General features: G+C 43.8%; 1 protein-coding gene across 1 annotated transcript in view; it reads left to right on the top strand.

Annotated features, from left to right (window-relative positions):
* The window catches only part of ICOS (inducible T cell costimulator), a 61,904-nt gene that overhangs the window by 29,450 nt on the left and 4,963 nt on the right, over positions 1-27,491 (top strand). The window contains exons 3-4 of the mRNA XM_078683631.1: positions 14,426-14,544; positions 15,338-15,430. Coding sequence (XP_078539757.1) covers positions 14,426-14,544; positions 15,338-15,430 — 212 coding nt within the window. The remainder of the gene's footprint in view (positions 1-14,425; positions 14,545-15,337; positions 15,431-27,491) is intronic.

Consider the following 27,491-nt stretch of genomic DNA (forward strand, 5'->3'; position numbering starts at 1 on the left):
GTGAGGATGGTTTGAGTTTAGATATGATGTTGAGGACAATAGATTCAGATACTGGTTCGAATTCACTCCAGGTGGCATTGTATTTAGCATGGGTCATCATAAAAATAGAGTCAGGTTGGGGTAGAGTAGGGAGGGGAAGAGAAGGGTCCTGGTAGGTAGGGGAAGAGGAAAAAGGTGCAGTAGGAGTGTAAGGGAGGTGGTGTTGGCAGAGGGGATATTGGAAGGAAAGAGGGGGGAAGAGAAGGATAGTTCAATCGATATCTTCCTAACCAAATTCACAAGGATCTTTCTCTACATATGCATGGTCCAAAACATTTACACATCATCTGATCAAGTAGAATGCTCTTTTAATGTGTCCACACACAGACTTTGATGTTGGTGGAGGTAATTTAGTGGGACTGATCTCTTAAATTCACTGTACCAAAGATCAACAAATGTGTGACATTCAGATCTTGGTCTTCTTCTACATCTTTAAAGTCACATTCTTCTTCTGTCTCAGCAAATCCTTTTAGAGTCTTCACATATTCAGCAGTTGAAGCTTCAAGCTTAATTCCAATTTTGCTCATAGTGTCATCACCCTTAAGAATATGTGCCTTGATAAGAACACTGGGCATGTCTGGGTCAAGTCTCTTGTACCGAATATGAAGCGGGATTACGTGTCTTTTCTCTCCTGTTCCATAACGCATATATAACTCTGGTAATCGTTGACTTATGAACATAGCAACATATCTAAATAGCACAGTAATAACATCTGTTTAATTTGACAGTACAATGACTCGATTGAAACCTTTTCGAACAGTCCTCTCAACAAGTGCCACAACAGGAAGGTCAGCTTCCTCCAATTTGCTGTTAAGTTTCTTAACAATATGGCTCTGCAGGCACCAACTCCTCATTATTTATCATTCCTCTAGCAATAATAGGAAACTCAGTGTTCACTGAAGCATCAGCAATGTTATGACAGATCCAAGTTCATCTTGTTCGATGTTGATGACCAGAATGCATCAAGTTGCATACGTATATGTGTTGATTTCTTAAGACAGGCAAGGTCATCCCACTCAACAATTGTCACAACATGAAGGTCAGCTTACTCCAATTTGCTGTTAAGTTTCTTAACATGATATCTCTGCAGGCACCAACTCCTCATTAACAGTCATTCCACTTGCAATAATAGGAAATTCAGTGTTCACTGAAGCATCAGAAATGTTATGACGAGTTAACATCTCCAAGTTCATCTTGTTCGATGTTGATGACCAGAATGTATCAAGTTGCACAGGTATATGTGTCGAATTCTGGATGCAGGCAAGGTCAATTGTTCCACTTGTAGACAAAGGACTGATTTTCTCACATTCTTTGACTGAATAACTGTCAAAGACAATGTGCACTTCTTGCAAGGTGTACACTGACTTTGATATATATAGAACAGTCTGAACGGCCTCTCCGAAGCTTTGCATGAATGAAATCTTGACCATTTGTGAGGTATAGTCCAAAACAACAGCAGTTTTCAATGAGGACACTTTTTCGAATTGAAATTCTTCAGGTGAAAGTTTTTTTGGAGCTCTTCTATGAGTTTGTGCTTCACTGGTTTTGTTGCAGCAACTCCATTAAATAATGAGTTTGTTGAAAGAAGATCATGCAACAGAATGTCCTTGATGAATTTGCCCCTTTCTGTCTATGTGCTTGCGAAAGGTGTGTTTTTTGTAACCTGTGTTGTAGTAGCTGGTTGGACCAAACTCTTACTATGGCAATTAAAGCCTGGAAGTTTAGCTTTAGTGATTATGTTAAACAGCTTTTTCTCTTTCAACACAAATCTCTCCTGCTTCAGTTCTGCACATAGATTTGATTCATGTTCAAAGACATCTGGTTCACGTGTCTTTATATCATTATCCGCATATTGTTTGGTCACGAAGTTGTGTAGTTGCACAGGCTCAGTCATTTCAAAGTGGTTTCCTTGTTGCTTCATGAAATGAAGAAGGCTGTCAACATGTTTATTAAAATGTTCCCCTCTCTTTCCCCCAAGTTTGTGGTGAGGAACAGTTTGATGATGGTCCATTATTTTTGAATTTGTCATCTCTCTGAAAACATTGCAAATAGAAAGGACCTCATGGTAAACTAGCTGCCATTGAGAAACATAATCACTTTTATCTGTATGACCAACAATTCCCTTGGAACTTGTCTGTGACCTCTGAATCCTCTATTCCCTTTTTATATCTGGAGTTACAGAATTGAAACTTCCCTCTCTGTCTGTCTTATACCACAAAATGTTTTTGGATGAATTTTCTGTAGAGGTATGGTTTTTACACCTCGAGCTTCTTCACTCTTTCCAAATACCAGGACCCATATCTCAAGTAGTTTATGCTATCAAATTTATGAAACACTTTAATCAGTGACTCCACAGTCTTCACATGCTGTTCTCAATGACCTTCCAGATCAGCATGTACCATGTTTTACACTAGAGCTAACATGTGTAAAACATTTTCCCAGTACTTGCAAAGTTCATATTTATCAATAATACTCTTTAACAAACTCTACAAACTTGGTTTTCAGGTTTTCTGATTTTGAACAGAGTGTATTGAACTTTGTCTGGTTTTGCATTATGTCTTTTGAATGATGTGCACCCTGTTCACTTCTGATATAAGATTTGCAAAACCTAATTTGTCATTCTTGTTACAGAAAGCATTCCAATGCAAGGTTTCTATAGCTTCAGGTATGATCAACATACTGTGTAACAAACAAACATAATGAGTTCTGCTCAATACTAACTGGACAGTTTTGCTTCCAAAGATTTCAGCCTCAATAAGTGAATCATCTATGCCACATCCATTGAGATAACTTCCTGCACAATGCAACTTTTTTCATGTGGAAAACGCCCATCGTTGGATAAAAATGATCAAATTCTACTGGATTGCTCATATAAATGTCATCTACAATTCAGAAAACACCTTCATCGCACAAAATTGGCAGGATAGGCTGTTCTTCAAGCTGAGCGTGCAAATTTTGGAAATTCTTTAGAGCTGTGTATGCTGTTGTCTAGTTTTTGCCTGGAGATGGAAGTACTGCTAAAAACCCAACCTTCTTCAGTGGGACTGTATTCTGGGAGATCAGAGCATAAATTCCAGGCCACGGAGGAACTGACTTTTTGTCATCCTTCAGCCCGCATCGAATAAGCTATTTGAGAAATTCAGTTAAATCAGCTTTGCATACCACAGCATCAGGTAGAAGAAGATTCATGTCCTCAGCTACTTTGAAACTTTCTGGTAGGCTGTGAGTTCTTGATGGCTTGTAGTGATTTTGCACACGTTGGCAAGGCAGTTGGGTTATAAGTTTGCAACTTTGTTTGCTTGTGCCTACAGATGACACAGCTTGTATTCCAGCAGCTTCTTCCTTGGTACAATCTTGAGAAAGCACCACGGCAGTAGCATGTGTGCTGGATGTTCCAGACAAAGAAGAGCTGTCTTCAAAATTAAAATTATCAAGAGCAGCAATTGTAAATCCTTTCCTGGTAAAGTGACTTGGAAGTTGTGTGCTGTTGGATTCACAAGACTTTACAGCATGAGCTACTAACAAGTTCCTGCTCCATACTATGGGGCAGATTACGATATCCGACGGAAAGCCTACTTCTGTCAGTCAGAATTTCCTCGACCGCATCGGAACCTATCCAACCGACTCGGTCGGTTTACATTCTGACCTACCTATTACGATGTTCGCGGTCATAAAATTTGTCATTAAGTCCAAAATCTAAATCTTTCAGAATGTTTCGTAAAATGGTTCCTGCTGATTTTCCTGCATCCTGTGATCTTATTTGGCAGCAAGAACTTCAGGAGTCAAACCAGCCGAGAACACCATAAGCGGCTCATTCTTTTTGTTAGACTGACAAAAACATATTCTGGTATTGTACATTCTAACCAGAAAAATCTTAATTTAATTTTTATGGCTCAATATCATTCCATCATTTGATCTCACTCAGTGTGAACCTGTAGCCAGCACTCATGAGTGGCTTTAAAATTTCATTTGCTTTTTCAAAGAGTGCAAACTTAACTGAAGGCTGGTGGTTACGTTGCTGCTGGGAGCTTATTGTAAATTCTTATTTTTGAATCAATGCACGTATGCAGTTCGGGTGGGCATGCAATTCTGCTGCAAATACATTCACCTTACTGTTTAGATCAACTACTTCCCTGAAAACTTCGTCTTGGAGGAAATTAGCTGCAGATAAAAACATATTTGCCCTTTGAGACTCCCATACTCTGTGCTTTGTTCTTTTGTCAATTTCTTTGGCCCTTGTTCTGGCAAAACCATAGGTAATACATTGAAGATCCTCTGCTTTCTGATCAGTTGTCGGAGGTGGACGAGGGGTAGCCATCGATCTTCTAAGTGAATAGCATTGGCTTTGGTTGACTCGGATTCTTGTTGTGGTTCCATTTTTTGACACATTTTGTCCACACGTTTTTCTATTGTATATGACTTGTAGCACTTGTTGTTACAGTGATAAAATATTTGATCCTCTTCACTTATCAGTTTCAATCTTTTGTTAACTTTGTCTTGCTGAATTTCTGCAGCAAATTGAACTCTCTTTTGTCCAGCTGTAGTTTTATTTTCTTTCAGATTAGTTTAGCATAAGACACATTTTTCTTTGTTGAAGGAGTTCTCAGTTTTGTAGTAAGCTGTCAGGAGGTAGAGAACCTCTCCTACCACCTGCTGCGCTCATGTTTACAAATTTGAATCAATGGAAAACCATCAACAATAATAATATTGAAATACATTTCCAATATGATGGCAAAAACACATCATTATAGAACTGACTTTTTAGAAAATGGTGGAAGTGTTGCTCTGAGGAGATATTTTCTGTCTCTATAAGACTACTTGACCTCCAAAACCTATATTTTGACACCAAAATGAAGTATATAGGTATCATGGTTTCTGAAATATTACATCATCACTGAAACAGCTCCCCCATTTCTAAATATGTCAGCCAGAAAAATTTGGCATGGATTAGCAATGTCTACCCAAGCTAAATTACTTCTCTAATGAATTTTTTGGGAGGTATTTCAAGGGGCCAGGACTGTAATTATCATTCTTATATTTCAGAGATCCCGATAGTGCAGAAACCTTGCCATTTTTATCCCTACCTTTTGGAATACCATTCTTTACCTATTTGATGTACTATTGATCAAAAACTGAGTTCATTGACAAAATATTGCCTCTGGAAATATCGAGATTCAAAAATATTGTGTCATAAATATTTATGTTAAAAATATTGTCACTCTATACTTATAATAGTTAGTACAAAAACATCAACATAAAATATCATTGTCACTCATATAGGTGTCAATTCCGATCATACCGATCCGGAGCCCTTCTTTCCGACTGACTCATTCCCAGTTCCGAACGACCAAGTATGATGCCTGGAAACTGTTAGGGCTGACCGAATTGGTTCCGGAAAGCATTCAGACAGGACGAGCCTTTCTGGAGCCGATTCATACAGCTCTATGGACTTGGTTTTGGAACGAGCGAGTACGATGACCGATGCGGACAGCCTTTTTGATTTGGTTTGCCCAGAATGAATTGGGTGCTGGAATGAGTCTTTGGGGGCCCGTAGCAGGCCTGCTTTACTCAGGCCCTTCTGAATCAGTCCTGCGGGGGTACCCAAGGGACCCTCCTTTCCCACCATGCACAGTGTGACAGGCACCATGGGGTGCCTGCCACAGGGTGCACCATTTTCTCAAACACCGCTTTCTTCAATGAGATCCTGTGTTCTCGTTCCGAGCACAGGTTCCCATTGAAGTCAACGGGAGCCAAACCGAATCGTATCTGGAAACATCCGGATGCATCTTACTCGAAAGGTTGGACTCCCCCGATCTGAGTCGTCCGGAAAGCATTCCGGAACTGACTCGGTCGGAATGCTTTCCGAACAACATCTGAATCGACCCAAAAGTAGTATAAAATATTGTTTTTTAAATATATATTTAAATATTACATATGAATAACATAAAATTATATATTAACATAATAACAATATTATATATTTAATATCTATTTAAACAAATATACATTAAACTGATTTAAAAAAAGTTCAACACACATATATTAATCATCAAACACAATTTTATCCACGATTCGAAGACGCACTCCCAGGCAGGTAATGTATTTAAAGAGGCTAAAAAACGACATTTAGCATTGAAGTTCCTTTCTTTGGCCTATCCCATTTCCTTCCTTGGTCCTTGATCACAAGCAGAAATACAGCTTTGCACCAACGCTCCTGCAGCACCTCCTATTAGCCTGTTAATTAGCAGTATTGGCCGGTTGTGGGCCTCTCAAGTGAGCTTAAATTAATATAAATATTACATATATCTTGTTAAAAAAATCTATTAAACTAATAATTTTAACTTCTATTATAATTTAATACCTTTTTAAATATTTTAAAAATATAAAAATAAAGATATATGTACATATACAAATACCCAATAACAACAAAATTACAAATTAAAAGCCAAGCAACATAAAAATTGCAATTTACTAAAATTATTGTATTCATTAATAATTAAAAATATAATTTTAAATAAACAAAAACCTAAAAATGTAAATTGTAATAATATAAAATAAACTGTAATATTTTACATTTAGGGCCTCATTACGATGGCAGCCAGAAAGGCTCCGAGCGGCATTCGGTTTGTCCGAATCTGTGTAGGAAGCCTTGTTTCCGACCGACTCGGAAACATTTTCGACCGACAGATTATGATAGTCGAAAACCATTCAGTTGTTCTGACTGGGTTCCGAATGGTATCTGGAGAAACTGAGTCAGTTGGAGCCGACTCGGTATGGCTCTATGGACTGTGTTTCCGACCGAGCGATTATGATGTCGGATTCGGTTAGCCTTTCCGACTCGGTTTCTCTGACACGGAACAGCTGTCCGAAAACGTCTTTGGGGGCCTTAGCAGGGCCCCCTTCACCCAAAGGCCTCCTTTTGGGGCCCATGCAACTATGCATAGTATGGCAGGCACCATGGGGTGCCTGCCTCAGGATGCGAGATTTTCCACAACCCCCCCTTTCTTCAATGGGAGCCTGTGTTGTCAGACGGAACACAGAGTTCCATTGAAATCAATGGGAGTCTAACCGAACGGTGTTCGGAAACATCGTAACCGGTTGGTCAGACTCCCCGAATCCGATTTGGTCAGAAGCTATTCCAAGTCGTTCGGAATGCTTTCCGACCACCATCATGATGAGGCCCTTAATACATATACTACTCCCACTACAATTTATACAAAAGTGCACAAACTAAGGAGGAATCAAATTTACTAGTCCCACTTCACGCAATGCAACAGTAGGTAAACTATTACATTACACAGGGCTAACATTTACTATTCCCACTCCAGTCAGTGCAACAGTAGAGAAAGTGTTGGATGGCAGAGGAGTAAAATGTACTATTCCCACTCCAATCAGTGCAACAGTAGAGAAAGTGTTGGATAGCGAACGTGTAAAATTTACTATTTCCCATTCCCATTTCAACGTAACAGTAGGGAAAGTGTTGGTTTGCACAGTGCTAAAATATTTTGTTCCCACTCCAGTCAGTGGAACAGTAGGGAAATTGTTGGATAGTGGAGGGGTAAAATATATTATTCCCACTCTAGTCAGTGCAACAGTATTCAAAGTGTTAGAAAGCGGAGGGGTAACATTTACTATACCCACTCCAGTTAATGCAACAGTGGGGAAAGTGTTGGATGGCAGAGGGGTAAAATGTACTATTCCCACTCCAGTCCTTGCAACGGTAGGGAAAGAGTTGGATGGCAGAGGGGTAAAATGTACTATTCCCACTCCAGTCAGTGCAACAGTAGGGAAAGTGTTGGATTGCGGAGGGGTAAAATTTACTATTCTGATTCGTCAATGCAACAGTAGGGAAGGTGCTGGATTGTGGAGGGGTAAAATGTACAATTCACACTCCAATCACTGCAACAGTAGGGAAAGAGTTGGATTGGAGAGGGGTAACATTTACTATTCCCACTCCAGTCAATCCAGCATTAGAAACAAACTAATTCACTTCAGCATAATAACATAATTTCAACACACTAAAATATTAAAAATATAAATAAATATGTAAAAAAAGATAATACAATGATATTTTTAATGAACATTAAATACAATAAATATGTATTACAAAGTTAAATATATATAATAAATTACTACACATATTTTTATAATTTAAATACAAAACCATATTCTCAAAATATATAAAACTAATAAATACAATAGTATTTACTTTTAAAAAACACTACAAAATGTACACATATAATAATAAATAACAGAATTAAAAAAAACAATCACATATTTGAATTGGTTACTACTGAATTAGCTTTCTATCCTACTCTTCACCTACATACACAACACTTATCTAAAAATCTTTATTAAAATAATATTATTTACACATGTTACATAATTAAATATTAGTTAAAATATTCATAATAATTGTTTATTCTTTGAATAATATTAGTTCATCACCACCGCGCCATTTATCCATAAAATGAAAACACTCCCACACCAATTATATAAATTGACAAATTATTATTTCCATCATTTTCATAATTAAATCTCAAGTAAACAATTATTAATTAACTAATATTTAATCAATAATATTTAAATAACTTCTCAACATCTACTCTTACAAATTCAACAGCTCAGACATAATATATAATTAAAATAATGTTTTATTTACATAGTTATTAGTTATTTATTATTTCTGTAAATAAAATAAATAAACATTATTTATTATTAGTTTAATTAATTTCCTACACACCCTTTACACATACAAAAACAACACACAAAAACAATAAAAATGTTTAATATATTTAACAGTTGACATAATTAATTATCATTTAAATAATTAATATAATTTAAAAAGGAATTATTAACAAAAACTATTATTAAATAATGTTTTTTGTTTTTACTGATTTTTACGGATAAATGGAGACAGAAAACAATGTATTTCCTGTCTGTATTTATTTTTTTAAACGGAAAATTACTGAATATGTTGCTTGTTGTGATCAATTATGTGTGCTGTCTTTCAGGCAACTGCTAAGCAGATAGACAACATGGTGAATCAGCATGAGATTTCCTTAAATACAGGCCTATGTTAACATATAGGGCCTCATTACGATGTTGGTCGGAAAGCATTCCATCCAACTTGGTCTCAGAATGGTTTCTGACTGAATTGAATTCGGGGAGTCCGACCAACTAATTACAAACATTGTTCGGTCGAACTGCCATTGACTTCAATGGGAGCCTGCATTCCGACCGACAACATAGGCTCCCATTGAAGAAAGGGGTGGGTGCAGAAAAAGTTGCGCACCCTGTGGTGGACAACCCATGGTGCCTGCCATACTGTGCATGGTTGGAAAGGAAGGTCCCTTGGGTACCCCCACGGGCCCCAAATGGAGGCCTCCGGGTGAACGAGGGTCTGCTATGGGCTCCCAAAGTCAGATTCCCACAGCCAATCAATGTTGGATAAACCGAGTTGGAACGGCTGTCTGTATACGACATCGTAATACGTTGGTCGGAAATGCGGTCTGTTGATCTGTACGATTCGACTCCAACCGACTCAGGTTCTGTGAATACAGGTCGGACATGAGTCAGAACCGAATCATAAGGTCCGCACGGTTTCCAACCATCATATTTGGTCGGTCAGAAATGTTTCCGAGTCTGTCGGAAACAAGGCTTCCCACACGTATTTGGACGAACCAAATGCCGTTCAGAGCCTTTCCGACCGACATCGTAATGAGTTCCATATTTGAAGTATAACGCTAATATGTACCTGTGAGTGTAGTGTTTTGCTATATGTGCCTTCTTGATTTGCTAAATCATGACAGGCATCCATGTATATTAGCACGTTCAAGAGGGAAAAAAGTGGAAATAGCACATTTTACAGCTCCATCTTTTCTCAAAAAACATAATAAATATGGATAAATACCAATGCGGCGGCCAAAAATTAAATATGGATAAATACATACAGAAATATTAAAAAAATAATTTCCATAAAACCAGAAGCCCTAATTACTTCACGCCCCAACCCCCTCCGGTACTAAAAACTAAAAATAAATGATAACATTAAATTTCCAAACTACTAATAATTAAATAACAATATTTTAAAAAAACATTAACAATATTTATACATACAAAAAACATATACAGTTCAAATACATACTAAAATACATTAAATTAATTAAAAAACACTATTATTAATAACTATGGGACTTATTACGATGTCTGGTGGACTTTTGTCTGCCCAACACTGTTGTGGAAAGGAACCTCCCAACCTTAGGTCGGCATTTCTGACCACACTATTACCTGTGGGCAGTAGCAAACATCCATTTCACAATAGAAGCTTGTGTGGTGGGCGGAAAAGGGCCGTAGCACAAGCTTCCATTGTAGGACATCCCTACACCGTGTAGCAGGCACCCCAGGAGGTGCTGGGGGCCCTACTAGGGGGCCCCAATATCACTTTCCATGTCGGAAAATCCCGATGGCAGAGCTGTTAAGAGTTTATGTAGGCATCAGAATCCTCCTTCAGGTTTAAACTCCAACCACCATCATCCTAATAGGTCGGTTGGATGTTAAATCCACAATTCCACCTGACATTCCACCTGACATGGTAATCAGGTCCAAATTTGAGTAAACTATATTAATGCTTCCAATATTTCTATAAACTATATTAATGACTTTGATATTTTTAACACTGATAATACTTATCTAAAATCGATATTTTTGATAACGATATTCTTGCACACGATATTTCTATATCTCAACATTAAACACTTGATGTTTTTGTAGGCCGATATTTTTTTTCGATATCCTGTCTGAATACCGACTGCCCGTCAGTCCTTAATTTGTTTTTATAGGAGTTTGTTGACTCTCCAAGTTGGTACATATTTGTTTCCTTAGCAGGATCCATGAAACCAGAAATCCAAGATTATAATTTAACATAGTGTAATGCAACAAAACATAACATAACAACATAATTTCCTTTCTTCACATGAATGCCTCTTTTAATACTTATTTACTCTCTCTAGAAATGTTGCTGCTGTTGATGATGTATTACACCACATATCACATCATATTCACATCCATTAAAAGCACTTTTGGCTGCATTAGAGACACCTTACCTCATTGTCATGTCTGTATTGAAATGGTGCTGACTGTCCCTACACCACAATTAGACTTAAAGGCAGGACACATTGGCTGCTAGTGATAGAAACTAGGCTTCCACACAGGCAGCATTTGGTTGAACATGACATGGCTCCTGGTGACAGGTGTGCCATATGTATTTATTTCATGTGACAGTATTTCTAGAGAGCAAACCTAGCTGATGGGTAATAGAACTCTGGGTGTACGCCCCAAGAGATGACTGACATTTAAAGGAAAAAGGGACAATTGATGGACAAAATGCAGAACAATGTCATACATGCACCCCAGTACAGAGATCTGGGCCTAAATCCATTGTTTTGTTTTCTCAACAAGCCATTCCAGTTTGGACCAAGCCATATGCAAATCAGTCTTGACCCTGCACCCAATGAGAACAGTCCAGTACGAACTGCCAAGCCAGGTCCTCTCTGGACTGGAATAAAAGCATCCTAGGACCAGTTTCGGGCTTTCAACCCTCGTCGGCCAGGATAGCATGACTCCAGCGGCATGTAGAGCACGAGACCCACGTCTGAGCATACCCATCCCACTCGGGGTGACAAATGCAAAAAGAACAATTGATGAACAGAATGCAGAACAATGCCATACATTCACCAAGGACAGAGATCTGGGCATGAATCCATAGTTTTTTGCTCACCATGCCATTCCAGTTTGGACCCAGCCATATGCAAATCAGTCTTGACCCTGTGCCCAATGGGAACAGTCTAGCCCGAACTGCCAGACCAGGTCCTCCCTGGACTTGAAACAAGCATCCTTGGACCGGTTTCGGGCTTTCAGCCTTCATCAGCTAGGATAGCTTGAACTCCAGTGACATGGAGAGCACAGGACCCACTTCAGGGCATACCCGTCCCACTCGGGGTGACAAATGCAAAAAGTGTGTCTTTTGCTTTCTTGCCCTAAGTGCACCAGGAATGCGCAGACGTGGATCCTGGGCTCACTGTGCCACTGAAATCAAGCTATCCTGGCTGAAGAGGGGTCAAACCCCTAAACCGGTCCTAGGATGCTTGTTTCTGGTCCAGGGAGGACCTGGCTTGGCAGTTTGGGCTGGACTGTTCCCATGAGGCACAGGGTCAAGACTGATTTGCATATGGCCAGGTCTAAACTAGCGTGGCCTGGTGAGAAAAATAATGATGGATGTAACCCATATCTCTTGGCTGGGGTGAATGTTTTGATTTGTTCTGCATTTCGTCCATCAAATGTTTGTCTTTTGCTTTCTCCCCCTAAACAGCGCCACGTATGCCCAGATGTGGGTCCTGGGCTCTCTGTGCCACTGGAATAGAGCTATCCTGGCTGAAGAGGGGTGAAACCCTGAAACCGGTCCTATGATGCTTGTTTCCGGTCCAGGGAGGTCCTGGCTTGGCAGTTCGGGCTGGACTGTCCCCATAAGGCACAGGGTCAACACTGATTTGCATATGGCCAGGTCTAAACTGGGGTGGCATGGTGAACAAAAGAATGATGGATTTAACTCAGATCTCTTGACTGGGGTGAATGTTTTGATTTGTTCTGCATTCCATCCATCAATTGTGTGTCTTTTGCTGACGTTTAAAGGAAGCAGAATATTCATAGAAGTAAGAGCCTTATTATGATGATGATAGGGACCGCCACTGACAGCCTGCTGGTGGTGGTCTCACGGCCAACGGACCCATAGTATCTGCCCCCCATATTATAATGGTGGGCAGATGGGTGGCGGTGGGAAAGACCAACCACCACACATTCAACAATCTCCTTGAGCCCACTGAGGCGTGAGAGGGGTATAATAGCCTACCAGGCACCGCCGTGGGGAATATGGTATTCCCTTTCCGTCCTCTTTTCCCCACCATGAAAAGGCTGCCAGAAAGGGACTTTGGGGGCCCGTATCAGGCCCCTCTTGCTCCCCAGCCTTTTGATATGGCCACTAGGGGGCACTCATGGTGCCCCCCACATATCCCTGCACCACGTGGCAGGCACTGCATGGTGCCTGCCACGTAGAGCAGGGATATGTCAGGGGCCCCTACTTTGCAATTCAGCTAGTGCTGCAGCCAGCAGCACCAGCTGCAAAGCAAAGAATAGGCATTGCGACCGCCATGGTGGCAGTTGCAACAAAATGCCTGTGTTGGGACCGCCAACAGCCTGTTGGGTGGTACCGATGTCCAATAGGGTGGCAGGCGGACATAAGTACGCCTGCCATCCTAATCAGCACCTTAGTTTTTAGCGGGTGGAGAAGAAATCATCTCTGTGTCCTTAAAGTGTTTTTGAATGGCAAAAGGATTTGGATCATTCTGATATTGACAGGGACGTTGCTCCAAATCCTAGGCATGAAAATTGGAAAGGCATTTATTTTTGTTTTCAATTTTTGGTGTTTTTACTTTTTGTGGAGTATTTTGGTTGCTAGTGTAATGCTGCCCATCTGAACTGGTTATTGTCTTTGCTAGGTATGCAAAAATGCAGTTTCTGGTGGCCTCTTATGCGACACAGCTGCTCTTGTGGATGATTCAGGACTATGTGCTGTCAAGGAACAGTACAGTAGACAGAGTTATTACAGCTAGTTCTCTGTTATATTATGCGCCAGGATACTCCTGAGTAATTGAGCGCGCTACAAAACCACTAATAACATAACATATTAATAGAGATAAAATGTATATAGAGTTAGTCAAACACCACCCAACTGGGGGCATATTTACATGAAAATGGCACAGCACGGTGCCACAAGCAATTTTGCTGCACCAAGCCGTTTCATTTTCAAAATGCAGGGGTGTGCCATATCAACAAGAATACGGTGCATCCCAGTTCTCACCCCTCCGCCAGCACTAAAACAGTTGTCTAGCGCCAATGCATGCACCCTTGCACCACTGCGTTGCAGGGATGATTGCATTTGTTCAGTAAAAAATAGCTTTCTGCACAAAATTAAGGGTGTTTTACTCCTTCTGAGTATGCTTCAGAATGCAGCACACATAGAAAGAGCAAAAAACACATTAATGCCTCCTTTTGGAAGGCGTTCGTTTTTGGCCCATCTTCAGATTTATATATCTTTGTAAATCTGGAGCAGTGTCAAAAAGCCACACCCATTGCACTCAACTTTGCCGCAGAAAAACTGCTTTGGGGAGAGCCATATTTACAAGGCTGTGTTAAGCTATGCATAGTGACTTTGCACAGTCTTGCAAAGATGGGCTTGCATAGAGCGCTAAAAAAGTGATGCTCCGGTGGTGTTAAGGTTCTTGTAAATATGCATCTGGGTTTTGACACGAGCTCTAATTTCCATTTTCAGACAAAGAGTTGCTGAGATGTGAATGTGGACCATTTCTGCCTTTCTGGCCGCTAGTAGGAATAGCTGTGGCATTACTGCTTTGTCCAGTTCTCCTCATAGCTCTGTGCCTTCGAATGAGGGTGAGTCATTTTGAATAATCCAAGGAAAAAGATATTTTAATATACATATACATAAATGTATGTTTTGGTAGCACATTATTGCATAGCATAGAATGCCTGCATGAGGCCACCTCAGATACAAGGCATTTCCATGCCACCATATGTTACTTTTTGTTTTCCCCTGGCGTACCTCACCATATACCTCTCCGTTACTCCAGACCCAGATCTCCAATAGAATATACTCACCTCCTCCATTGTAGTTATTTCCTCCGGGTGTGTAAATTTCTCACCATGTCTTCAATCACAAGCCTCTCTTCTTGACCTTACAGAATTTACTCCTTGCACCTCTCTTCACACAATTTCGTATGCAGCATATGTTTAATAGTTGCAACGTGTTAATAGTTATTTTCTGCACAGTCGATAGTATATGTTCTGTTTTTTGGAGATGCTGCCTCTAGAACTGTTCACAACAGTCCAGATGAGGTCTCAACAGTCAGTTATACAGCTGTGACATAACATGGTTTCCCAGGTAGGGTAAATTCCCCCAACGAGCGTCTGAGCATCCCCCTGCCTCTTTATGTGTCCTAGTGGTGCTAGCAACATTTTGAACCATTTAGGTGATTGGATAAGATTATTCCAAGATCTCTCTCTCCCCTGTGATGTCCTCCACAATATAAGAAGGTAGCTACTGGGAGGAGGAGGATAGTGAACAATGATTCAATGGGGGGGAAAATGGTAGGGAAAGGGGAGAAATAAAGACGATAAGACATAAGGTAGAGAGCACACCTCATTACTTTTTTTCTCTTCAATACAGCTTACAAAGTCTGCACCTGCCTCACATGAGCCCGGTAGTGAATACATGGCCATGGCAGCTGTCAATGCTGCAAGAAAGAGTCATTTCAAAGAGGTTTGTATAAAATAACTTGTTGAAACCTCACCTTTCAGTTTTTTCATGTTTACATATTTTATCAACTTTTTACCTGCAGAAAAAAAAAACAATTCTAGCAATGTAGCACTAGATATAATGAAGCCGTGAGCCACCAGCAGGGTCATACTGAAGCAGTTAGACCCATGATCATGTTTGTGTAAAGATGTGATACACAGTTAGCATGATTTCAGTGGGCGTAGCTTGCTTCAGGTTGAACAAAATATGCACCACAATAAATAAAAATTACAGAGAAGCACACTACCTCACAACATGCACGTGCGAAGTAGCAATTAGTTTTAAATAACACTCCAAACCTTCTTCTTGAAGTGCTCTTGCTCAAGCCTTTGTCACAGTACTGACCATTAAAAAGTCCACACAGTGTGTGCAGCAATGCATATGATCTCATGTCTTCCCTCAAATAACGTCATAGCAATTCAAACAAAATGAGGTACTCACACCTCATAGTGTCTATACATTTTTCTTGGAGTCAGTAGCTGATAGAACACGGGCTCACCTACTCGTTTTACCATACTCACCTGGGCCCATAAACGATACACACTTTGAACAGGTAAACCTTCGCTTTACCAGATTTTAACTTTTAGGACCTATACCACTGACTTACCAATCCTTGTCACCGGTACCTATAGTCCTAAGGGATATAGGGAGTTAGCATAATAGGCAGTAAATAAACATTTGCATTTATAAAATGACCACAAACTCGGGAAAGGTTTAAACTCTTTATCTATGTAAATTCTTATAAGTCATAGTCCATACCAATTCAATTATAGCTCGTTCAATTAAGATGAAAATAATCAAAGCAAGATGATGTGAAAATATTACGAGACTTTCTTTAAGCATTGAAACATAGGAAGGGTAAGAAAGGGAAATAGTTTAATGACATACACACACTAATTTATATTTACCTAGAAAGGTGTGAAAACCAACCCTGCCCACGGGCTGGGACAAAGGACTGGACTCCCGATAGTTCAGGTGCCAACAGGATAGGACAGGTGCAGACCAGAATCAGGAAAAGTATGGACCAAATTGGATCAGGACAGGACCACCGCAGGTCATGACCTGTACCCACAGCTAAAGTGCAACGCCAGCGTCACACCCCTCTCTGCATCTAACAGTCGGACCCCGATTGGGTTATCGAACTCCTTCCCAGAACCCCGATTGGGTTATCGAATCTTCTGACAGAGTGCTCCGCGAGCACCTCTGCTCTCGATCGCCTATTGAGTACGTTGGGTCAGTGACAGGTCAGCTATTCGGACAAGTCGAACAAACCAACTAGCTAAGCCTACCTTAGTTATGCCATTTTCCAGGGTAGTGTACCACCCCCCACTGTTGCAAGTTTGTGTATTCCCTCAATTTGATGGGTCAAAAGCGAGGAGAGGTCATCACACCATACTAGTTATCAGATCATTTCATTCAACTATTCAAATCAATGTTCCCTCCCATAATTTTATTTTCCCATGCACTTTTATTCCACCCTACAATGGATGTTTCAATTACAAATACAATGTATCCGAATATTTGTAATTTTTCTGCCTTTCTGTCGCATTGCAGGCAAGACTGTCACTGGCACAGATTCAATGCCATGGCTTGTGGAATCAATTGAATTCAGCACATGCGCTTTGAGAGTCTCAAGATGGAGTTGAGCAATGATACATCAGGCCCAAATATGAGCTAGGAGCAAAGTCAAAGAGAAACAATTTTAGAACAAAGAATAAATGAATGCTCTGTATACCACTTATCTCTACTCTACTCTATTCACTTTACTTTATTTTAACTATAGCGGTAGTGATTAGGCAGAACGAACAGGGTTTAGTACAAGCAGCAGTGCAAGTATCAGCATGTGAAACACAGAGCAGCCATCTTTAGTTCTAGTGCGCAGAAGCTGGATTCCTATGGGCTCAAGGAGGCCATCTGGCAGTCAGAGGCCTCACCATAATCCCTATGGATGGCGTTTCAGCCATTGGGATTACAAATTTACGATGTCAGTTTTTGAGAAGCTTTCAACGTCGGGCTTTCCAACACTGAAAGCCTGTCAGAAAGTGACTTCATGGGCCCCTAGAAGGCCCCCCGTCTCCCTGCGGCCTATGGTTGGGGGCCTGCACTGCACTGCACTGTTTGGAAAGCACCTTGAGGTGCCTGCCACACGGTGCAGGGATGAACAGATTTTCCCATTTCTCTATAGGATCTTGTGCCACGGCCGGTTTACGGCCTCAGCACAAGCTCCCATAAGGAAATGGGAGTATGCAACTGCACCGTGTGGGGTCGCATTGTAATACTGCGTCACAGACCATTGACTGGAGGTCAGTCGGCACCAATTCCGGAGTCCACCCAATATCGTAATAAGACCCACGTATTAGGTCTGTGGTGGTCTTCCTTCTGAAGGTATCCGTGGACTGCCTCCTGTGAGGTCAATAAATTCCAGGCTCAAGCCACTCCTTATGTGTCATTCTAGGAGTTTGCCAGAGCTTTCTGTACATTCCTTAAAAACATCTAAGTTTAGGATAGATCACATTCTGAAGATAAGTGCCAGAACTTGTTTTTCAACATGCATCTTAGCCTCGAATAATTATTAAGCACACCTCTATCACTTTGATGATAAGGTTGAAACACATGGATGAATGTGCTTCAAAGTCCTAGGATGTTTTGCTCCTAGCTCCTGAGAAAACATGACTAAAGGCTAAACATGTTTTTCACCAGGCACCTGAGCAAAACAGGTTCAAAGTGTAGAGGAACGGATAAGTTTTCCCCCACAGCTGCTGCAGAGGGGTGTTTCAGGCTTAATTAAACAAGTCCACTGATCAAATGTAGCACAATGGTTTTTTATTTACAAGCATATATAGGAAATTGGGTTATTGGTTGAATGGGGTGAGACCCTACTCAAGGAGCAACTACAATTCTTGTTAGGGTGAAACACATGCACACCACAAATGTACCTGTGCTCAAGCCTGTGACATCTTAGAACAAAAGCAGTCAGGCTTAATTAACTTATAGGTAATGTGTAAGGCATTTATAAAGCACACAAACAGTAAAAAAATTAAACACCACAAGAAAAATCACACACCAATTTAGAACAATAGAATAAAACGTAATAAATTATTTGACACCAACATGACAAAAAGCTAATCAGCAGAACAGGAGATATGCAATTTCAAAGGTTTTGTGAAAATCAAGTGTTAAGAAGAAAAAAGCATGACCTTGGTTATCTGGTTGCGGTAGACCAGGTCCAAGTCTCAAGTTCAGACTGACCAACATGGACTGTGAGCTGGATACAGGTTCCACGATGTGTTGAGACACATCGCACAGCAGCGGAGTCGATGACCACCAATGATGATCTGCGATATGACATCCTGTGTTTGTCATCGAGGAAGTATATCGGGCTTGCTCCAGGCGAGGTCACCCCCCACGCGTCACCGCTGCTGCCGCTGCCTGCCTCCTGTTCTGCCTGCCTCGAGTGACCCAGCCGCCGCTGAGCCGCCCGCTTGCCTGATTCTTTTACCGCCGCTGCCTCCCTGCGGCCCCGCCCCCCGCCAGCCCATTCGCCGCTCCCGCCACCCTGCTGACCCGCCCTCCTGGATTCCTTCTTAAGGAAGCAGCGCTGACCACGAGGGAGTGACCGCTGAGCCTGCTCCAGGCGAGGTCACCCCCCACGCGTCACCGCTGCTGCCGCTGCCTGCCTCCTGTTCTGCCTGCCTCGAGCGACCCAGCCGCCGCTGAGCCGCCCGCTTGCCTGATTCTTTTCCCGCCGCTGCCTCCCTGCGGCCCCGCCCCCCGCTAGCCCATTCGCCGCTCCCGCCACCCTGCTGACCCGCCCTCCCGGATTACTTCTTAAGGAAGCAGCGCTGACCACGAGGGAGTGACCGCTGAGCCTGCTCCAGGCGAGGTCACCCCCCACACATCACCGCTGCTGCCGCTGCCTGCCTCCTGTTCTGCCTGCCTCGAGCGACCCAGCCGCCGCTGAGCCGCCCGCTTGCCTGATTCTTTTCCCGCTGCTGCCTCCCTGCGGCCCAGGCCCCCGCCAGCCCATTCGCCGCTCCCGCCACCCTGCTGACCCGCCCTCCCGGATTCCTTCTTATGATGCCCACGCACACGCGCATCGTTGACGCGCAGCGGGCGCGCCAAAGGCAAGCCCGTCTGTGCCTGGCCCGCGCCCAGCGCCAGGACCCCTGGCCCCTGCCGATGCAAGACGACCCGACAGACCTACGACGCCGCCGCCCTCAACGCACTCAATGCCGGCTGGAACCCCGCCTGCTGCCGAGCCACCCCGAGACGCATCCACGGACCCTTCACCTGCAAAACCTGCAAATTCACCTGCCTCCGAACCTGCACCGCACCCGCCAAGCACCAGCAGCAACCACCTCAAGTGCATCCTGCTCAACACCCGCTCCGTCCACAGACACGCCGTGGAACTCTGGAACCTCCTCGACGCAACAGCACCAGATGTCGCCTTCCTCACGGAAACATGAATGAACGCCTCCTCAGCGCCTGACATCGCCATCGCTATCCCGGACGGGTACAAGATCATCAGGAGGGACTTCGTCAACCAGACCGGAGGAGGCATCGCCATCGTCCACAGGAACACCATCCGCATCACGACCAACTCCAACAACACCTTCGCCGCCGCCGAGCACCTCCACTTCCAGATTCACACCGACCCAAAGACGACCCTCAGAGGCACCCTCGTCTACAGACACCCGGGACCACGCACACAATTCAGCAAAGACATCACGGACTTCATCAGCCCTCCCCTCCGCCGACTATATCCTCCTAGGGGACCTCCACTTCCACCTGGAGAACAACAAGGACCGCAACACCGCCGCCCTGCTGGACAACCTCACCAACCTCGGACTCAAGCAACTGGTCAACACCCCCACCCACTACGCCGGCCACACGCTTGATACCGTCTTCTCATCCAGCAAGCACATCACCTTCAGCCACTCCACCGGACTCCACTGGACCGACCACAGCTGCGTCCACTTCAGCTTCAGAAGAACCACGACCCACCACCACCCGCTACAGGTTCCCCACAGAAGCTGGAGCAAGATCACCACCGAGCAGCTCACCACCTCCCTCAGCCAGAACCCACCTGCCAGCACAACGGACCCCAACGAAGCAGCCCGCAACTTCACACAGTGGCTGACCGCCTGCACCGATGACCTCGCGCCATTGACGAACCCCCCAGCAGACCCAGAAGCAAGAAGGCATCCTGGTTCACCGACAAACTCAAGGACTCCAAGAAGAAAAGACCTGCCGCACCCTCGAGAAAGCCTGGCTCCTCGACCAGACCACAGACAACATGACCGCCCTCAAACACGCCACCCGCAAGCACCACCAGCTCATCCGCACCACCAAGAAGAAATCACTGAAGGAACGACTGGACAACAACGCCCACGACAGCAAGGAACTCTTCAGCATCGTCAAGGAGTTCTCCAACCCCAGCACCGGCAACAACGACATCACTCCGTCTCAAGAGCTCTGCGACTCCCTCGCCTCGTTCTTCCACCGCAAGATCGCCGACATCCACAACAGCTTCGGCGCACCATCCACGCACCCAACCGTTGAACCAACGCCCCCCACCGCCACCCTCCGCACCTGGACCACGGTGACCACCAAAGACACAGCCCGCACGATGAACACCATCCACTCCGGATCTCCAACCGACCCCTGCCCCCACCACGTCTTCAACAAGGCTGACTCCACCATCGCACCCCAACTCCGGAACATCATCAACACCTCCTTCAACACCGCCACCTTCCCGGAGAGCTGGAAGCATGCCGAGCTCAGCGCCCTACTGAAAAAACCAACAGCGGTCCCCACCGACCTCAAAAACATCCGCCCCATCTCGCTCCTCCCTTTTCCTGCTAAAGTCATCGAGAAGATCGTCAACAGACAGCTTGCCGCCTTCCTCGAGACGAACGGATCCCTCAACCCTTCGCAGTCCGGTTTCAGAGCCAACCACAGCACCAAGACCGCCCTCATCGCAGCCACCGACGACATCCGAGCCCTGCTCGACAACGGGGAAACAGCGGCACTCATCCTCCTGGACCTCTCTGCAGAGTTCGACACTGTCTGCCACCGTGCACTAGTTCAGCGCCTCAGCAACATCGGCATCCAAGAGAAGGCCCTGGAGTGGATCATCTCGTTCCTCGCCGGAAGAACACAGAGAGTCCGCCTCCCCCCCGTTTCGCTCCGAGGCTACCAAAGTCATCTGCGGCGTACCGCAAGGATCATCACTCAGCCCCACCCTCTTCAACGTCTACATGAGACCTCTTGCAGCCATCGCACGCCAACACAACCTCAACATCATCTCCTACGCCGATGACACCCAGCTGATCCTCTCCCTCACCAGAGACCCCGATACCACCAGAACCAGCCTACACGAAGGGATGAAAGACGTCGGCGAGTGGATGAAGAACAGCCGCCTGAAACTGAACTCAGACAAGACGGAAGTCCTCATCCTGGGACCATCGCCCTCCGCCTGGGACGACTCCTGGTGGCCCCCCGCCCTGGGCACCACACCCAAGCCAACAGACCACGCACGCAACCTGGGCTTCATCCTGGACTCCTCACTCTCGATGACCAGACAAGTCAACGCCGTCTCCTCATCGTGCTTTCACACCCTGTGCATGCTTCGCAAGATCTTCCGATGGATCCCGACCGAAACCAGGAAGACGGTCACCCAAGCACTCATCACCAGCCGACTGGACTACGGAAACACCCTTTACGCCGGAACCACAGCCAAGCTACAGAAAAGACTCCAACGCATCCAGAACGCCTCCGCCTGACTCATCCTGGACATCCCCCGACGCAGCCACATCTCCGGCCACCTGAGAGACCTGCACTGGCTCCCCGTCAACAAGAGGATCACGTTCCGGCTCCTCACCCACGCACACAAGTCTCTCCACGACCTGGGTCCCAAGTACCTCAACAACCGCCTGACCTTCTACACGCTCACCCGCCAGCTACGGTCTACCAGCCTCGCGCTCGCCGCCGTACCACGCATCCGAAGAGCCACCGCCGGAGGAAGATCCTTCTCCTACCTGGCGGCCAAGACATGGAACTCCCTCCTCATCCACCTTCGGCTTACCCAGGACCATCTCGCCTTCAGGAGACAACTCAAGACCTGGCTGTTCGAGCAGTAGCGGACCCTTTCCCCCAAGCGCCTTGAGACCCTTCCGGGTGAGTAGTGCACTATACAAGTGTTTTGATTGATTGATTGATTGATTGCGGAGAATGTGGTGCACCAGAGTAGGGGATGCGCTTGGCAGGTGGCTGTGCTGGCACCAAAGGAGCTGCCGGTGTCAGTGAGGACTTGCGCTGAGATTCTTCAGTGAAAAGGACGAGCTGCGGTGCTCTGGGCCAGAGTTGATGGCGAGCTGCTCCGAGATGCAGGGAGATGCGTTGATGTCTATAGAAGCCTGCTATGTCACTGTGGCTTTAAACAGTGCGCCAGCCAACTGACCCCAGGAGATATACTGGAGTTCTGAGCTCAAACTGGTAGGCTGGATTAAGCAGGTCAGCTCAAAGCAGAAGAGGAGTCCTGGTGCAGCAACAGCAGGGCATGGGCAGCAAAGTAGTCCTTGGTCAGCAAGCAAGTCAGCGAAGGAAACGTCACAGCTGGGCAGTCCACAGGTCCTGAAGTGATCTGAAGGGTTGGGTCTGAGGGTCCATTATGTATTCTTGGTGCCACCTTTGAAATTGGGTAAACTTACAGTGTATTCCCCCTACAGAGGTCCTTGGAATTTCCTCCCTCCCAGATCTGACCACAGCTTGTCTGGAGCATGAAAGACTAGTGTGAAATGCTTCATGAGTGTGCTGAGGCAGAGACATTGTGATGTGCAGGTGTGGTAGGTGATAGCTCCACCTCTCATCAAGTCAGAGATGGCCCATCCTGCCAACACGTATTGCGCCTCTGGCTCACTGTCTGGGAGTAACACACAAAGACCAACTGCCAGCTACATGTGACCCAGTGCACAGGCTGCAGGACCCAATTGTTTGGGACAAGAAACTGCCAACTTTCTAAAAGTGGCATTTTCTGAATTGTGACTTAAAATACAACTTTACTGAATTCCCTTTCATGTTAAGGCCACATTGGCAGATTTTCTGTTTGTTTAACAACATACCATTACTTCCTGACATCAACACTTGATTGAGCCCACATCTAAATCTCAGGAGCCTTTGACGCATCTTGCTATTTATTAATCTCTCCAAGTAAGGAAAGGTTTCACCATCCGTCCATAAACTTAACAGATGGGAAACTGCTTGCTTTTCTCTCTGGTAAGTATGATCCTCTTCCATTGAGACCTGCCTTACTATTCTTTTAAATGTTACCTTACTCACGCCAATCAGACTGATATCATCTACTACATCTGATTTTAAGTCCCTACAGCATGTATGAATTCCCCCTCTAACTCCACATGCCCATGTTAGCTCGCTATACATCATCTCAATTTGCACAGCTGGGAGATTTTAGAGGTGTCCCTACTCTCTATCCATATCCAAAATGTTATTATTACACTTCGGCACTGGGTAGCAGTCATAAAATGTGAAGAGACCTAAGGCCAGCAAAAATTAAATTAGCAGAAACAGGAGGATTGTAGGCAAAAAGCTGAGGGAAACAAAGCCAAGGATGGCTCTCCTATTTGTGATGTCTATCTGGATTTGGCACTAACCTTCACAGAAAGAAATTTGTTGTATGCAATGTGCATTCTATGAAAATAAACTTGAAATAAATCTGTTTATCAGCGTTCAGACACAGCAAGATACAAGCTTCACACTGATGCGATGACAAGACAAATATGTCTCTGCAGAAGCTAAGCAACAGAAATTATTTTCAGGGCCACAGGTTTGCAGAAGGTCTTCTATACTCACGTTTACCCTGCAAACTATATAAATACTGTGTACATCACATACTGGCTCTTACGGCTCACATTCACACAAGTACATTAACATTCTTCACTTTTCCCATGACCTCATCCTAGGATATCTCCTTCCTAAAAGTTGTATCCTAGTCTGGTAGCACAGTAAGCAGTGGGATGCCAATGAGTACATACAAGCAGGCGTGTGATCATTCCCAACTGATTCCTTCCAGAGTTTGTCTAAATACTGGGCTTTGCCTAGTGTTCCTCCTATCAAGGAGAATGTCATGGACATTTTTCAATGTCTTGAGCAGGTCGTTTCCAATGGCAGTGAACCAAGGCAATAACACTACCATGGAGCCTTACAATACGGAGTAGAGACTGCTAGCAACGTCATAGGTTGTACAATCACATTTGATTTCTTCAGTTCCAATGTAAAATAATAGAGAACAGTAGTTATCTTGACATACATAGAAGATCATAATAGACCAGGTGCTTACCCTACCCCACAATAAAGTAATTGTCTTCTATCAGATGAGTTAATGATGATGAGTATGAAGACATCTACATTAAGCATGTATTTGGGAGCAACACAAAAAATGGTTTACTTCATTTTAGTAGTGAAAAGAGAGATCAGTATTTATGCCAAATCATTTCATGTGTTTAATTTACATCACATAAATGCTGACTCCAAACCCTGTTGAGTCTATTTAGGGAACCATTAGATTTTCAAATCACATCGTAAGGGATATTGTGGTGGTATGGTCTAATTGGAAGAGCACAAATGCAATCAAAGCAGGAGAGGATGTGGTGTAGGGGCCAGAACTGTCGACTTCCTGCTCAACATCCTGTGATTCACTTAATCTCCCCGTGCCTGCAAAAGATGAATGTGTCCTTGTGTAATGTAACTGGTGCTCATGTAAAGCACTGCAATACCTTTGGGTCGAGTATGAAGTATTTAAAACTGCCCCAAAAAATGCTTGGGCCCACTGATGAAGTTAACCCAGCAGAAAACTTGATCCAGCAGCAACAGTCCTTAGCGTCACATCTAAAACATATTCCCTGTACTGTTCAATGGGTATAGTACACAATCTGTGTAAGAGTGTTCAAAGGCCATAGAAGGGAATCTAAACCTTTGCCCATTTTAAGCCCTTTACTTAAATTCATGTGGTGAAGGCATGGTGCATCATACTCCTTTTGCACCTTGTGCTGACGATCTTCTTTACCATCTAATTAAATATTTGTAATGTAACATGCAAAATAAATGTAATCTAGAACTCCACCAGTGTGTTTTACCAGTATGGTTCACCAAATATAATATTTTTCACCAGGAGTTGGTAGGCATCAATAGATTTTTTTTTTTTTTTAAAGCGCTGGCTAGACCCGGAGGTATCACAGCGCTTTACATGAGCATCAGATCATAGTTACAGTTTACATCATTACAAAGGTTACACAGTCCTTAGAGCATGGCAACATAGTTACATGTAAGGTCAAGATAAACAATAAGCACAAATACGAAAGGGGAAAAGCAGGCAAGGTGAGAGATTCAGAGGAGGGGTGGTTGGAGCACGGGAAGTAGACAGATAATGAGGGCGGGGAGAGGGTGGTGAGAGACACAGCATGGGAAGAGGAGGGGAAGGTTGATGGGGACACAAACCGGTAGACGAGTCAAGGCAACGTCCAAATTCCAGTAAGCTGTGATCCCAGGGCAGACAAGGGGAGAGATTCAGGGGAGAGAGGATAGGAGCTAGGGAAGAGACAATAAGGAGAGACGAAAAGAAGTCTGCCTAAAGACCGAATGGGTAGGTGACGACCAAGGAGGGAATCCACGGCCCATCTCCCCTATAGCTAAACCAAGTAGCTGCATCGGGCGTCAGACAAAATAGTTCAGTCTCAATACATTGAGAGAGGAGGGAAGGAGAGACATAAATAGAGGGAGGATTCGGTAGGAGACGACAGGAGAGACGAAAGGAAGTGTAACAATGTGGTTCAACAATATACCAGAAAAGATCAACAAGTAAACATTATAGATTTTTGCGGTCTATCCTTAGGAGTACAGACATGCTTTTAAATCAACAACTTTGTTTTTATTTTAGTCATTGAGCAACATCTTGGTTGAAGACCACAATCTCCCTCAAAATCAGTGTCTTGGTGGAAAGTATGTTTTCTCCCTGAAAAACAAGTGTTTCAATTTTCAATACATACTCAGGTGATTGGTTGAACACATTTGAGTTAATCCTGGGCTTTGGAATATTTGTACCAGTATTCTACAGCTAAGTTAGCAGTTCTGATAAAGGTTTAGTTAATATCTGATTGGAAGTCCTTAGGGGTACTCCTAATGGACTTTTCGTATTGCTAGGTTGTTATAAAGGTGCGGAGCATGGTGTAAATACCATGAAAGGGAGGCCCATTACATATTTACTGATAGAACTTCCACTCTCCTTTTTAGAAGAAGCTCTTAAAACTAATTAAACAAATTCAAAACATATGGACTCTTTTACCACATGATTTACTGGTTGAAGACCTTCCTATGGAACAGGGAAGAATGACATCCCTAGGACAACATGGCTGAAGTAAAAGCAAACTGGGTAGAGGGTGGTGGTGGGTGGTGTCCATTTAGGCTTTCTTCCAGGTAAAGGGCTTTGGCTATTTTTATTTGAATCCGGCAGTTGTGTGGTTGTGGATTATAAACAATAAATCAACTACACAGACTGTCTATGAGATCTACATGGTAATGAAGCCATACGATGGTAACAGATCGAGAGCTGGGGGATGGTTGACAAATGTTGCAGAAAGAGTGGGTCTTCTGAGACATGGATGGTGCCAGAGTTGCAGTAGCACACAGATGGACTCAAGTAAAGAGTGTTTTGAACATGTCAGGCATTTGAGAGTATTTTTAGTGGGTGTTTAACTACTCCTCCCATGAAAATGACGTTTGGTAGATTTCAGCTCCATCGAGGAGAGCCACTGGTCTGTAATCGCAGGCAGACGCTGTTTTCTTCTCCAGGACCATGCACCTGATGTTATGGGTAGTAAATGAAGTAAAAGTAAAAATTATTGTTAGTGAAATTAATCAGTCAAAAAGCCTAAAGGTGCCTAAGTTGGAACGGTGGACTTCTGGTTGCCGGATATAGGAGCTGATTATGATAGCGGTTTACCCACATCCT

Source organism: Lissotriton helveticus, chromosome 3_1 (genome assembly GCF_964261635.1).
Source record: "Lissotriton helveticus chromosome 3_1, aLisHel1.1, whole genome shotgun sequence".
In the NCBI taxonomy this organism is placed as follows: Eukaryota; Metazoa; Chordata; class Amphibia; order Caudata; family Salamandridae; genus Lissotriton; species Lissotriton helveticus.